Below are 12,865 nucleotides of genomic sequence, written 5' to 3'. Positions count from 1 at the left end.
CCTAGCTGTAAGGCCCCTTTAATCTGATCCAAGCCAGACTTCCTCTCGGCTTCGTTGCGGAAGCGTCTCCGAATGGTAGGGAAGACTTTGGTCTCCCAGGCTTTCACAAGCAAGGCATAGTGATCTTCCTGCAAAAAGGAGAGAAACACCTTTATGTCCGAACAAAAGCCTAGATTGTACTGCACAACGCAATGCAAAGCGGCATCCTGTGTAGTTCTCCATTTTGTATGCATAAGTAATTGATCCGGAAGTCATGTACATCTTGACGTGCCAGGTCATGCATACACTTACCCGTGGAATGTCATCGTCATCGTCATCGTCGCTTTCGTCATCTGCAATGGGAGGAGGGTGAGGGTCTGGTCCCGAGGTGATGAAGTTTTCATAGCTGAGTTCCATCTTATAATGGCAAGAGGTGTCACTATCGTACTCTGCAACGAAAGGGACAGAAAGGTGACTGTGGGAAGACCTCTTGTAGCACTTCAGGAAGATAAGGTGGTGATAAACCTATGGAATTGTGTGTGAGAATTGCCGGCATCCTCACACAGAATTACAGCTCTACAATCCCTTGAGAACATGGGTAGCCATGAGAGTTAAGTCAACCCACTGCTGCAATGCTGAAGCAGCCTGTATTTCAAACCCACATTAACTAAAGTGGAATATCCTTCCTCTGAAGAGTGATTAAGGAAGACAAAGGGAGGTTTTTACATTCTTGACAAATTAAGAATGTTACAAAAATGATACTAATGGAATAGCAATGGCATGTCATTGCCTCCAGGGTTCCAAACATGGGACCCTCCACTGACTAGCATTTAGCTCCTTTGAGTCTCCTTTGGCAGAGAAAAAGTGAAGTATAAATACTACTACTACTTACTTACTTACTACTATTACTAATTTATTGCGTTGTTACTTTTGCCTGTCTTTAACTTTGGGGCACAGGTAGGAAAGGGCTTGAACATTATCCAGGAAAGGCCTTACGTTGCTGAGCAGTGGCCACAGCCGCAATCCTGCAAGGCGGCCCATGCGTCCCAGGGTCAGAGGCTGTGCTGGTGCCAGCATCGTTGTCACTGTCGGAAGCCATGGCAAAAGGCAACACTTCGAAGTTGGCACTGATTTCTTCAGCAAGGTCGACACAGAGGTCGGCGGCATTGCGGTGCGCCTGGCCTTCCGCATAAGCAAACTGGCGGGAACCAAAATTGGCCCGGACCTTGGTGTTCTGGGAGTGGGAAGAGACACAACAGAAGCGGGAGGTCACATTTTGGGCCCGATGCTACAGTTCCCTATGATGCGTAAGGAGGGATGTGCTCAATTTTGTGTGCTAAATACTAAATTTTAGTCTAGTTCCGTGCAACATAAATAATATGATGCCCTCCACGATGCTGCCGTTATTGTTGAAGTGGAAATTCACACCCATGTTTGTTTTATACTCTTAAGGCCTAGGATCAAAAACAGGATTCGGTGTGATGTGTGGTTTAAATGAAATTCTATGAAAGGTGCATGACTGGGGCCTATATAGCCTGAGGATGTCATGCTAAGAAACGAGGTCTGAAAAACTACAGAAGGAGGTGAAGAATATATGATCTGTAATTAAAAGTTGCTGATGAGAACTGTTGACATTGATAACCAGAGAGCATGATTAACTCTTGGTGGAAAACAACACGTTTACATTACCAGAGACAATGGCTCTTTTAAGTTAGGTAAGTCAAACAATGCTCTTTAAGAAGGAAAACCAATTATCAGTTAAGGAAGAAAAGCTAACATCTGTCTGGAGCTGATGGGGTCAGCAAGTCTTAGCTGGAAAAACAACTTGTCAATCATTTGCAACTTCTTGACTAACAATAGCAGAAACTGCTGTATAAGACATTTTTACAATCCAAAAATGTGACAGACATGAAGGGTCTGGTCACCCATCACTTTCTCCAAGGGACGGAGGAAGATGGTGTATTCACAGAATGGCAGATTTGCAGGGAAGCAATCTGGCCTACGTTTGGGTCTCTTCTCCAGGAGACAGAAGAAGGGATGGTACTGTATGTACGAGTGTAGCTCAGCAACAGTCACAGCAGTCTGGGGCTGATGGGTTCACTGGTGACTTAAAGAGTCTGATGGGATTGTGGGTTTCCTGAAACTCACTCAGACGCAGGCCAGGAAAGTACAGGCCAGGAAAGTGAAACCATTTCAGACAGTGATGCAGGCCCAGATGCAGAGCCTGAGAATCCAACTGTCTCTGCCAAGTTTTGCTCAAGTTTTTCTCATGGTTTTGGATCGAAGTATTTCATGTTCTTGCCTTGTATTCTTGCTCAAGTTTTGCTTATGGACTTAAGCAGCCTTAGTGTTTTGGAACTATTTTACCCTTGGATTCACAAGAGACAATTGATTGCCAATTATCTGGCTTATACACCTGATTTCCTTGTTTCTGGATTTTTTCTATATAAATGAATGAATGAATGTTTATGTGTCTGAATGCGGAGTAAAATGTAATATCCTCTTTGTTTGTTTGCCCAATGTAATTATATATAGTCTGTGTGTGTCTACTTTTTTCTCTGTATTGCTCTGTGATATACTCTGTTTCATTGTAAGTGAAATAAAGAAAACCTTTTTCATGTCTAAAAAATACTTATGACATCAGAGCTCAGCTCTGGCAAAGGGATGGGATTAAACCTGCCTTTTTCTGGATATGGACCACTGGCCACATTCCACCGGACACATCTTCCAGATATGGACCCAGTCGCTGTCCACAGTAAGTGAAATACACTCTGCCTTTGGCCGGCTGCCCCGGAGGAGGCGGGGTGCCTTCAGACCTCTCCCAACCAATGCCAGCGACATCACCTAGAAGGACAGAAAAGCGGGGAGAAAGGCAAGGTCTCTGTGTGGCCCTTGAAACATAGCTGGCAAAATATGATGCTTACGGGTTCTGCACAGCCCAAACAGACCTACCAGGAGAGAGGGTGACGTCCAGCCGCACACTCTTCCACTGCAGCAAACTGGAACCATTGTAATGAACAGCTCGTCCATTGCTGAAACCACAGGGAGAAAGAAAGAAAAAAAGAAAGAGGCAGACACGTTAACTGGGGAGGTGAATTTTCCACTTTTTCGTTTGTGCGAAGTTTGGAAGCTTAACAGCTAAACTGAAGCAAAGAATTGAATCACTTCTTTCCACCATGGAATTCATAAATCTTAATGGGAAAAAGCACCAGACAATTTAAAAATGCAATATATGACCATGGGTTTGGATGATCATTTCCTTGCTCTCAATGCATTTAAGAAGATTAGACAAGCAAGGCTTCAGGTTGTATAGAACTCTTCTTCATGCAAGGGACTTCATTTATTTATTTACTTTATTTACTTTGCTTGTATACCACAGTTTCTCAGCCCGTAGGCGACTCAACGCGGTTCACAACAAGAGCAAAAAGTCAATCATAACAACATACAATTTAAAAACCATTAACAGCATAGTATACAAAGTAATGACACGTCAATAACAACACATTAACGTCTAGAATCTAACTAGAATCGTGATCCAATTCGTCATCCATAATTCCGTTCCTATATTCATCGTATTCATTGCACTGTTTATCCGAATGCCTGTTCAAACAGCCAGGTTTTTAGTTTTCTTCGAAACACCATTAACGAAGGAGCTGATCTAATGTCCATGGGAAGGGCGTTCCACAGCCGAGGGGCCACCACAGAGAAGGCCCTGTCCCTCGTCCCCGCCAGCCGTGCTTGTGATGCAGGCGGGATTGAGAGCAGGGCCTCCCCAGAAGATCTTAGAGTCCTGGCGGGTTCAAAGGCAGAGATATGTTCGGATAGGTAGCTTGGGCCAGAACCGTTTAGGGCTTTATAGGCCAACGCCAGCACTTTGAATTGAGCCCGGTAGCAAATCGGCAGCCAGTGGAGCTGGTGCAGCAGAGGAGTTGTATGCTCCCTGCGCTCCGCTCCTGTTAGTATCATGGCTGCCGAGCGTTGGACTAGTTGGAGCTTCCGAGCCGTCTTCAAAGGCAACCACACGTAGAGAGCGTTGCAGTAGTCTAAACGGGATGTAACCAGAGCGTGGACTACTGTGGCCAAGTCAGACTTCCCAAGGTACGGGTGCAGCTGGCGCACAAGCTTTGTGCGAATGCTCCCCTGGTCACCGCCGAAACCTGGGGTTCCAGGCTCAGCGATGAGTCCAGGATCACACCCAAGCTGCGAACCTGCGTCTTCCGGGGGAGTGCGACCCCATCCAACACAGGCTGTAACCCTATACCCTGTTTGGCCTTTCGACTAACCAGGAGTACCTCTGTCTTGTCTGGAATTCAGTTTCAATTTGTTCGCCCTCATCCAGACCGTCACAGCGGCCAAGCACCGGTTCAGGACCTGGACAGCCTCCTTAGTAGTAGGTGGAAAGGAGTGACAGAGTTGGACATCATCCGCGTACAGATGACATCGCACTCCGAAACTCCGGATGATCTCCCCCAGCGGCTTCATGTAGATGTTAAACAACATGGGAGACAGCATTGAGCCCTGAGGAACCCCACAAGACAAAGGTTATGGGGTTGAACAGGTGTCTCCCAGTAACACCTTCTGAGACCGGCCCTCTAGGAATGACCGGAGCCACTGTAAAACAGTACCTCCAAGATCCATCCCCGCGAGGCGTCCCAGAAGGATACCGTGGTCGACGGTATCGAAGCCCGCTGAGAGGTCCAGCAGCACCAACAGGGACACACTCCCCCTGTCGAGCTCCCGGCGCAGATCATCCACTAAGGCGGCCAAGGCTGTCTCGGTACCATGTCCCGGCCTAAAGCCAGACTGTGCCGGATCCAGATAATCCGTGTCTACCAAGAATGCCTGGAGTTGTGAGGCCACCACACGTTCCAGGACTTTGCCCAAAAAGGGGAGATTGGAAACAGGCCGATAGTTGACGAATTGAGTGGGGTCCAGTGATGGTTTTTTCAACAGCGGTTTTATTACAGCTTGTTTTAAGCTGGCTGGAATTTTGCCTTCCCGACGGAGGCATTAACCACCACCTTCACCCACTCGGCCAATCCCCCTCTGGCCTCCTTTAGAAGCCAGGATGGGCAGGGGTCTAGGATGCATGTGGTTGCCCTCATTCCTCCAAGCATCTTGTCCATATCCTCGGGTTTCACCAATTGAAATGAATCCATCAAAACTGGACAAGCAGGTGCTCGTGTTACATCCTCAGAGACTGCCGTTAATATGGTATCCAGACCAGAGCGGATCAAGGCGACTTTGTCTGCAAAGAACTGAGCAAAAGCTTCACAGCGAGCTGCCGAGTCACCAGGGCTCCCATCCAGAGTGGTGGGTTATAAAAGGCCTCTGACAACTCGGAACAGTTCAGCCGGACGGTTCTTTGCAGACGCAATAGTGGCCGCAAAGAAAGTCTTCTTTGCGGCTTTTATTGCCGCGGCATATGCCCTAAAAAAGGACACAAACCGTGTTCGATTTGGCTCGCTCGGATCCGAACGCCACACGCTCTCTAGTTCCCTCTTCCTTCGCTTCATCGCTGCCAGCTCCTCAGTGAACCAAGGGGCTGGTTTAGCTCGGCTACTTGAGAGGGGAAGTTCTGGAGCAATCGTGTCTATTGCCCTAGCAATCTCCCCATTCCAGAGAGCGACCAGGGCATCAACAGGATCACCTACCGAGGTGGCGGGAAACTCCCCAAGAGCCGTCAGGAATCCATCAGGATCCATAAGCCTCCTGGGGCGGACCAACTTAATGGGTCCTCCACCTCTGCAGAGGTTGGGGGGTGCAGTAAGTCTAAATCTGACTAGGTGGTGGTCGGTCCATGGCAACAGAGAGATGGACAACTCCTCAACACCACCACCTTCCTCCTATCCCTGGCAGAAAACCAAATCCAATGTGTGTCCTGCACTGTGAGTGGGGCCAGATACCCATTGGGACAACCCCATGGTTGCCATGGCAGACATGAAGTCCTGAGCCACTCCCGATAGGGCGGCCTCGGCATGGATATTGAAGTCCCCCAGCACAAGCAGCCGTTGGGACTCCAATGCCAGGTCATTTAGTGTGTATGTGAGTTTGTCACAGAAAAAAAAGCGTTAATAAGTCTCTGTCCAAGCTGGAGTGGGGGTAACAACCATTTGAATTTCTGGGTTGCTCAAAGAAATAGCCCTGAAACAAAAAGAATACCTTCTTCCCACCATTTCCCTTCCCATTCTCCATGATCTCCCCACTGTCTAATTGAGATGGAAAGCCCTCCAGTGCAGGGGGCTACCTTCTTTAATGTTGCAAAGTGCCAGGCCCATAGATGGTGAAAGGTCATCACTGTCAGAAATTTTAAATATTAACTAGGTATTTTTATTACAAAAATGTGAGTCAAGCACTGAAAGAGTACGCCAAAACCTGTTAAGAGGCAGTGGGCCAAGGCTAGTGCTGTCCTGAGGAGAGTGAGTAGGCTGAAACCTGTTAGAATTAGTGGTCAAAGCTAGTGTCGTTCTGAGGAGTGTGAGGTAAATGATTATAGGTTGCTTACCTGTAACCGTGATTCTTCGAGTGGTGATCTGTGAAATTAGCACATATGATAGTTGATGCACCTGTGCAGCAATCACTGGAAACCTCTGAAAAGGTGACAAGGCTTGTGGCTGCAGCCCCGCCCCTCTCCTCAAGAGGCATATATGCTGTAGGAGGGGCTGTTAGGTCCAGTTCCCTGCCACTGTGCAGTGACCCAAGACTGGAGGCATGATCTGCGGGGAGGAAGAGCGGGGATGTGCTAATTTCACAGATCACCACTCGAAGAAACATGATTACAGGTAAGAAACTATCATTTCTCCTTCGTGGTGTCTGGTGAAATAAGCACATATGATAGGCTAGCAAGCCACAAACCTTGGATGGTGGGCGTCATGCCACTGCCAAGAAGAGAACCACTCTGCCAAAAGCGGCCTGCCTCCTCGACTGGACGTCCATCTTATAATGGGTGGCGAATATCAACGGAGTGGTCCAGATTGCTGCCCGAGAGATGTCATCCAATGGAACTCCACGAAGGTAAGTAGCCAACATAGCGACTGCTCTTGTGGAGTGGCCCCTCAGATGTACTGGCGGATCCTTGCCCGCCATTTGATAGGCAAGTCTGATGGTCGAGATCACTCATGCCGAGAGGCGTTGGGGGGAAACAGGCAGAACTTTGGTGTCACTGCAGTACTTCACAAAAAACCTAGGAGACTGCCTGAAGTCCTTCATCCTGTGAAGGTAGGAGAGTACTCTGCAGACATCGAGAAGATGAAGCGCCCACTCAAACTCTGTTTGTGGAACTTGAAAGAATGCTGGAAGCACCATGTCAAAGCGACCTTAGGGAGGAAGGCGATGTCGGTTCTGAGAACCACCTTGTCCCTATGAAAATGGGGGTAGGGCTCATCAACATGGAGTGCACACAACTTGCTGGATCTGCGAGCCGAGGTGACTGCTACCAAGAAAACAACTTTCCACAAAAAGATGAGAAAGATCGGCTGTAGCCATGGGTTCAAAAGATGGCTTCATCAATGCTGACAAAACAAGGTCAAGCTGCCAAGAGGGAGGTGGATGGGAGACTGGTGGCCGGAGATTCCTGTACCCTCTAAGGAAAAGTTGGACAAGAGGGTCCTGAAATCAGGACGAGCCACCTTCCCTGCGGTGATATGCTGACAGCGCCACAAGATGTCTCTTGATTGAAGAAAGCACCAGGCCCTCATCTGCCAATGTTGCAAGGAACTGAAGGGGTGAAGTAGGGGCCTGCAGAGGCTGCACACCATGTTGGCGTGTAAACATTGCAAAGCGCTTCCACTTAGCCTTGTATGAGCGCTGTGTTGATGGCCGGTGTGCAACATTGAGGATGGCCGTTACTGCTTCAGGTCGCGGTGCGGCCTGACCCGCCATGCCATCACACAGAGCAAGTTGAGGTCTGGGTGACGGGCACAACCATCCTGAATGGTGAGCAAGTCTGGCCGACTGCTCAGCGGCAGATGATCACCCGCATGGTCTTGAGGAGGGCGAACCAGGGTTGCCTTGGCCACCAAGGTGTTATCAGGATGGCGTCGGCTCTGTCCGCATCCAGGGTGGCCACCACCCAGCTGAGAAGAGGTATTGGTGGGAAAATGTACAACAGGGGCCAGTGCCAGTTGTAGAGGAACACATCCCCCAGACATCCCTGTGGCGTCTCCCGTGGCATCCTGGCACAGTAGCATTTGCATTTGGCATTGGCTGGTACTGCAAACAGGTCAATGCTCAGCCGTCCCCACCATCGAAAGAGGAGGTGGGTCTCATGAGGGTGCAGCGACCACTTGTGTTTAGTGGGCCCAGTCCTGCTGAGGTGGTCTGCCACCGTGTTGTCTTGGCCAGGCAGATGTAATGCCACATGGTGGATTTTCCTGGGAATGCACCATTGCCAAATGTCGAGAGCCAACTGAAGCAAAGAGCAGGACCGTGTCACTCCTTATTTGTTGATGTACCAGATGGCTGTTGTGTTGTCCATGTGAATCTGAACCACACAGCCCTGGAGAGAGCGTTCGAATGCTTGGAGTGCCTTCTGGACGGCAATGAGCTCCAACACATTGATATGGAGCTTAGTCTCGGCCGATGTCCACAGGCCCTGCACTGAGAGGGTGCCTGAGTGGGCTCCCCAGCCTTGAAGAGAGGCGTCGGTGATGACGACTGCTGAAGGCCCTGGAGGGCGAAATGGCATGCCCATGCAGACATTGTGAACAGTCCACCAATGCAATGAGTGCCGGACAGATGCTGGTGGATGTAATATGCATTGCTGTCTATGGCGGAGAGTCGAATACTCTGATGAACCACACCTGGAACGGTCGGAAGGGCAGCAGGGCAAATGGTGTTACAGCAGTTGTGGAAGCCATATGCCACAGCATCGACTGAATGTATTGGCCTGACACAGAAAGAATGATGGATGTGCTGCACAGCTGCTCAGAGATTGCAAAACCGCTCTTCCGGAAGATACGCCTTGCGCTCAACAGAGTTGAGACGTGCACCGATTAAATGAATATCTTGCGTCGGTTCGAGGTGAGACTTTTGCACATTGACAATGAGGCCGAGATTCTGCAGTAAAGAGAGTGTGAAGTCCAGATGTTGCAGGAGCTGTGAGCGAGACGCCCCAATGACCAACCAATCATCGATGTAAGGAAACATCATGTTTCCTTTCACTCGTAAGTGAGCCGCCACCACTGCCATGACCTTGGTAAAGACCCGAGGTGCAGTGCAGATCCCAAAGGGGAGGACTCTGAAAGAATATGCCTTGTCGCCTATTTTGAAGGACAAACACTCATGGTGGCATGGTGCGATGGCTACGTGGAAGTAGGCATCTTTCAAATCTATCATGCTGAACCACGGCCCACAAGGAAGAAGTGGCAAGATGGTCTGGAGAGTCACCATGCAAAACTTGCGTGGTCAGATGTACTGGTTAAGACCACGGAGATCCAAAATAGGCCTTTGGTCCCCATCCTTCTTAGGGACTAAGAAATAGGTGGAGAAAAAAGCAGAAGAATACTGAGAAGGTATCAAGCAGCACAATTGCCCCTTTCTGAAGGAGGGTGCGAACCTCATCCAAAAGGACATCAGAAGGAGGCGACGTAGTTCTAACAAAGCCGAGGCATGGAGGACTTTCAAACTCAATAGAGTAACCATGGCGAACCACATCAAGCACCCACCTATTGGTGGTGATAGATTTCCATGCCTCGTAGAAGCCAGCCAAACACGTGTCGAAGCAAACAAGCGGTGTTGGTTGAGAAAAAAGTTGAAGTGAAGGCACCCTGTGAGGAAGTGAAGGGGATACAGGTGGAAAAAGGGGAGGGGAGATGTCGCTAACACCGATGCTTGCCCTTGGTTTGAAGCTTCCCCTTAGCCTGCTGACGTGACGAAGACTGCGTCTGCTGCTTTGGTGAGCGTGGAGCTCTCTGCTGGCTAGAAGTACATGATGAAGATGGATAAGTTCTCCGAGTGGACGAAGAGGACTACTGGCCTCTAGACCGAGAGCGGTAAGAGGGCCGTGTGAACGCCTGCCTCACTTTTTGAGACTCCTTCAAGTTAGTATCCATCCCAGGATTGAACAATCCATCATCATGAGCAGGCATGTCCTCTGCTATCACCTTGCCTTCCTCAGAGAGCATTGAGGTACACAGCCATGTATGTCTTCTGACTGACGTGGCAAGGGAGAACAGCTTTCCTGCTGTGTCAGCAGTGTGCTGAGGCATGTCCTTGCCTCATAGTACATGTGAGCATGAGAGCTTCATGATGGTAAGCCTTGGCTATGCTCTCCTGAGGGGAGGGAAGCAGATCCAGGTATGGCCCAATCCTGTTCCACAAAAAAGCATTGTAGAAGGACATGTATGCCCCATAATGCACCATATGAGCCATCAGGCTGGCACTGGTGTAGGCCTTCTTCCCCATTGCATCCAGCTTCTTGCCCTCCTTATCTGGAGGAGTGGGCTGAGTCTTATGGGAACACTTGCACTTAGCCACGTTCACCACCACAGTGTTAGGCTTGGGCGGCCATGCTACCCAATCTGCAGATGTGAGATCAATGCAGTAGCGTGCGTCCCATCTCCTAGAAACCGCTGGCACCGCTGACGGGGCCTGATCAGGGTTCTTAGTAAGCTGGAGCAAGTATGGGAGAGCTGGTAAGGTTGTAGAAGCCAATGGCTGCTGAACCTGCTCATCAGGAGGAAACATAGGATCCTCAACAGGCTGGCATCTTTTTGGTGTAGAGAGATTCAGGGCCTTAGACATATGGATCATAAAGGCCAAAAAGCCTGAGGCATCTTCTGGAGTTATTGATGCCGAGGAATCTACAGGCTCTAGAGGCTTAGCTTCCTGCACTGAGGAGCCTGATTTAGAAGCAGAAGCCATATCGCGCTCTGGTTCTGGGGGTGCTGTAGCCACATGCCGTTGCCCAATGTGGTGCAATGGCAGCAGGTAGGAGAGCATGGAGGCATCAAGGAGGTAGAAGTGCGTGGCTCTTGCACAGTAGCAAGGTAATAAGGCCTCCCACCAGGAGTATAGCGCACGTAGTCTTGGGCATAAGAGTGACGACGGTGCAGTCTCCCTGTGACTCATGGTGGCGAGATGGAGAGGGAGAGTGTCCATATGGTCCTGAACTGTCACCACGGAAAGACCAAGATGGCTGTGCTGGTGAGGAGCTCCTAGGTCTAGAGCGCCAGCTGCTTCTGGAGACCAAGGAACGACGTGAGGGTGATCTGCCGCTTGTTTGGCACCACTCCTGCCTCGGCTACCCAGCCTGAATAGGGAAGGGCTGCTAGAGGCTCAGCTGAGGATCTGAGAGGCTAAGTGCCAACTCTTCGGCCCCAGCAGACACAGCCGCAGAAGATGGTGGATGAAGCGCCTGCTGCAGCATGAACTGCGGAGGGCAGAGCGAAGCCCCACCTCCACTTCCGGCCGAAGCCAGAAGTACATGTTGCGCCTGCCCCAGCTGCTCTTGTGGAGGAGTCTGGGGCGGTGAGGAAAGTAGCGGCGGCTGCGAAGCCTGCTCCAAAGGAGGAGGCTGGATTGGCAGTGGCAGGAGAAGCTGTTCAGGCATCAAGAAATGGCGGCAGGGACGGATGGTGAGAACGGCACATCTTCTCCTTTTCTCCCTTCTTCCCTGGTGAGGGAGTTCTCTCTCCAGAGCCTTTCTGCTTGGCTGGAACAGAGGCTCGGTGAGCACTATCTGCAAGGGTCCAGAAGGCTCTGACGCTGCCTGGCGTCCATCAGAGGAGGAATTAGTTAAGAGAGCCTTCTCACAGAGTAGGGCTTTGAGCTGCCTCTCCCGGCTCTTCCTTGCCTGCGGGGTAAAAGCCTTGCAGACAAAACAGGAGTTTGCTGAATGCATTTCTCGCAAACACATAAGGCACATAGTATTGCCATCTGTAACGGGGAGCTTTTCCCCACAAGAAATACATTTCTTAGAAACTGCAATAGAAGACATAACCAAGTTTAAGGCTTAGGCAATAATAGTTGACAAAATAGTCCGAAGTCAGGGTTGAGAAGTCAGGAAAGTCCAATAACACTCCAAAGTCAAAAGGCAAGTTTGAAGAGCGGTTCCTAAGAGCTGCTGCTAAGGCGGCTAGAAAAAAGGAACTGGACCTAACAGCCCCTCCTACAGCATATATGCCTCATGGGGAGAGTGGCGGGGCTGCAGCCACAAGCCTTGTCACCTTTTCAGAGGTTTCCAGTGATTGCTGCACAGGTGTATCAACTATCATATGTGTTTATTTTACCAGACACCAGGAAGGAGAAACTTCAGTGTGAGAGAAGCCTTGTGTGCGAAAGCTCCAGTGTGAAGGCTGCTGAGTGTAAAGTTACTATGTATTTGTTTATTTCTGCTATGGAAACCCAGTTCTTGTAAATAGTGTAACCATATTATTTTACTACAAAGAAAAACCTCCTATGGAAGAGATAACATTGGTCTCTGTGTTTTTGTTCTTTTTATCACTTTGGGCTATTGGTGCTGGGTCACACTGTTGCTGATAACACTGTTCTACAAATTTTCAGTTTTTCTCAGTTACGGAAACGAAATGTGCCGTTTCTTAATAAATTTAACATGCTGAATTCAAATATAATAATTAAATGTGTAAACTGGCTCTGGTTTTTATGCAACAGCTATTTCCATTTTCTCCACAATAGGTAATTCGTTAATATTATGATAATGCGCCTAACCTTACTGCATGTATATAAACCGTGAATATTTACTAAATTTTAGTCAAATTATATTGCCAATAGTTTATACATGAGAAATATTTATTTAATTAGTCTATTGTTTATGTTTGTGCAGCAAGAAACTATATTAGTAGGCCTAATGCAGTTGAAAAGTCTGAAAGTTTAAATGTTGCTTTAATCGTGACTTTAGCTTATATCCTGTTTGCTTCTCTTGACT

General features: G+C 49.0%; 1 protein-coding gene across 10 annotated transcripts in view; it reads right to left on the bottom strand.

The window, feature by feature from the left end:
- Window positions 1–12,865, bottom strand: part of HECTD4 (HECT domain E3 ubiquitin protein ligase 4) — a 129,600-nt gene that overhangs the window by 18,444 nt on the left and 98,291 nt on the right. For all 10 annotated transcript variants that reach the window (XM_060786086.2, XM_060786085.2, XM_060786078.2 and 7 more), the window contains exons 48-52: window positions 2,932–3,011; window positions 2,660–2,823; window positions 976–1,213; window positions 292–428; window positions 2–128 (exon numbers count right to left, since the gene is read on the bottom strand). In XM_060786086.2, coding sequence (XP_060642069.2) covers window positions 2–128; window positions 292–428; window positions 976–1,213; window positions 2,660–2,823; window positions 2,932–3,011 — 746 coding nt within the window. The remainder of the gene's footprint in view (window position 1; window positions 129–291; window positions 429–975; window positions 1,214–2,659; window positions 2,824–2,931; window positions 3,012–12,865) is intronic.

Source organism: Anolis sagrei, chromosome X (genome assembly GCF_037176765.1).
Source record: "Anolis sagrei isolate rAnoSag1 chromosome X, rAnoSag1.mat, whole genome shotgun sequence".
Taxonomy (NCBI): Eukaryota; Metazoa; Chordata; class Lepidosauria; order Squamata; family Dactyloidae; genus Anolis; species Anolis sagrei.
This window is presented reverse-complemented; position numbering and strand designations above follow the sequence as displayed.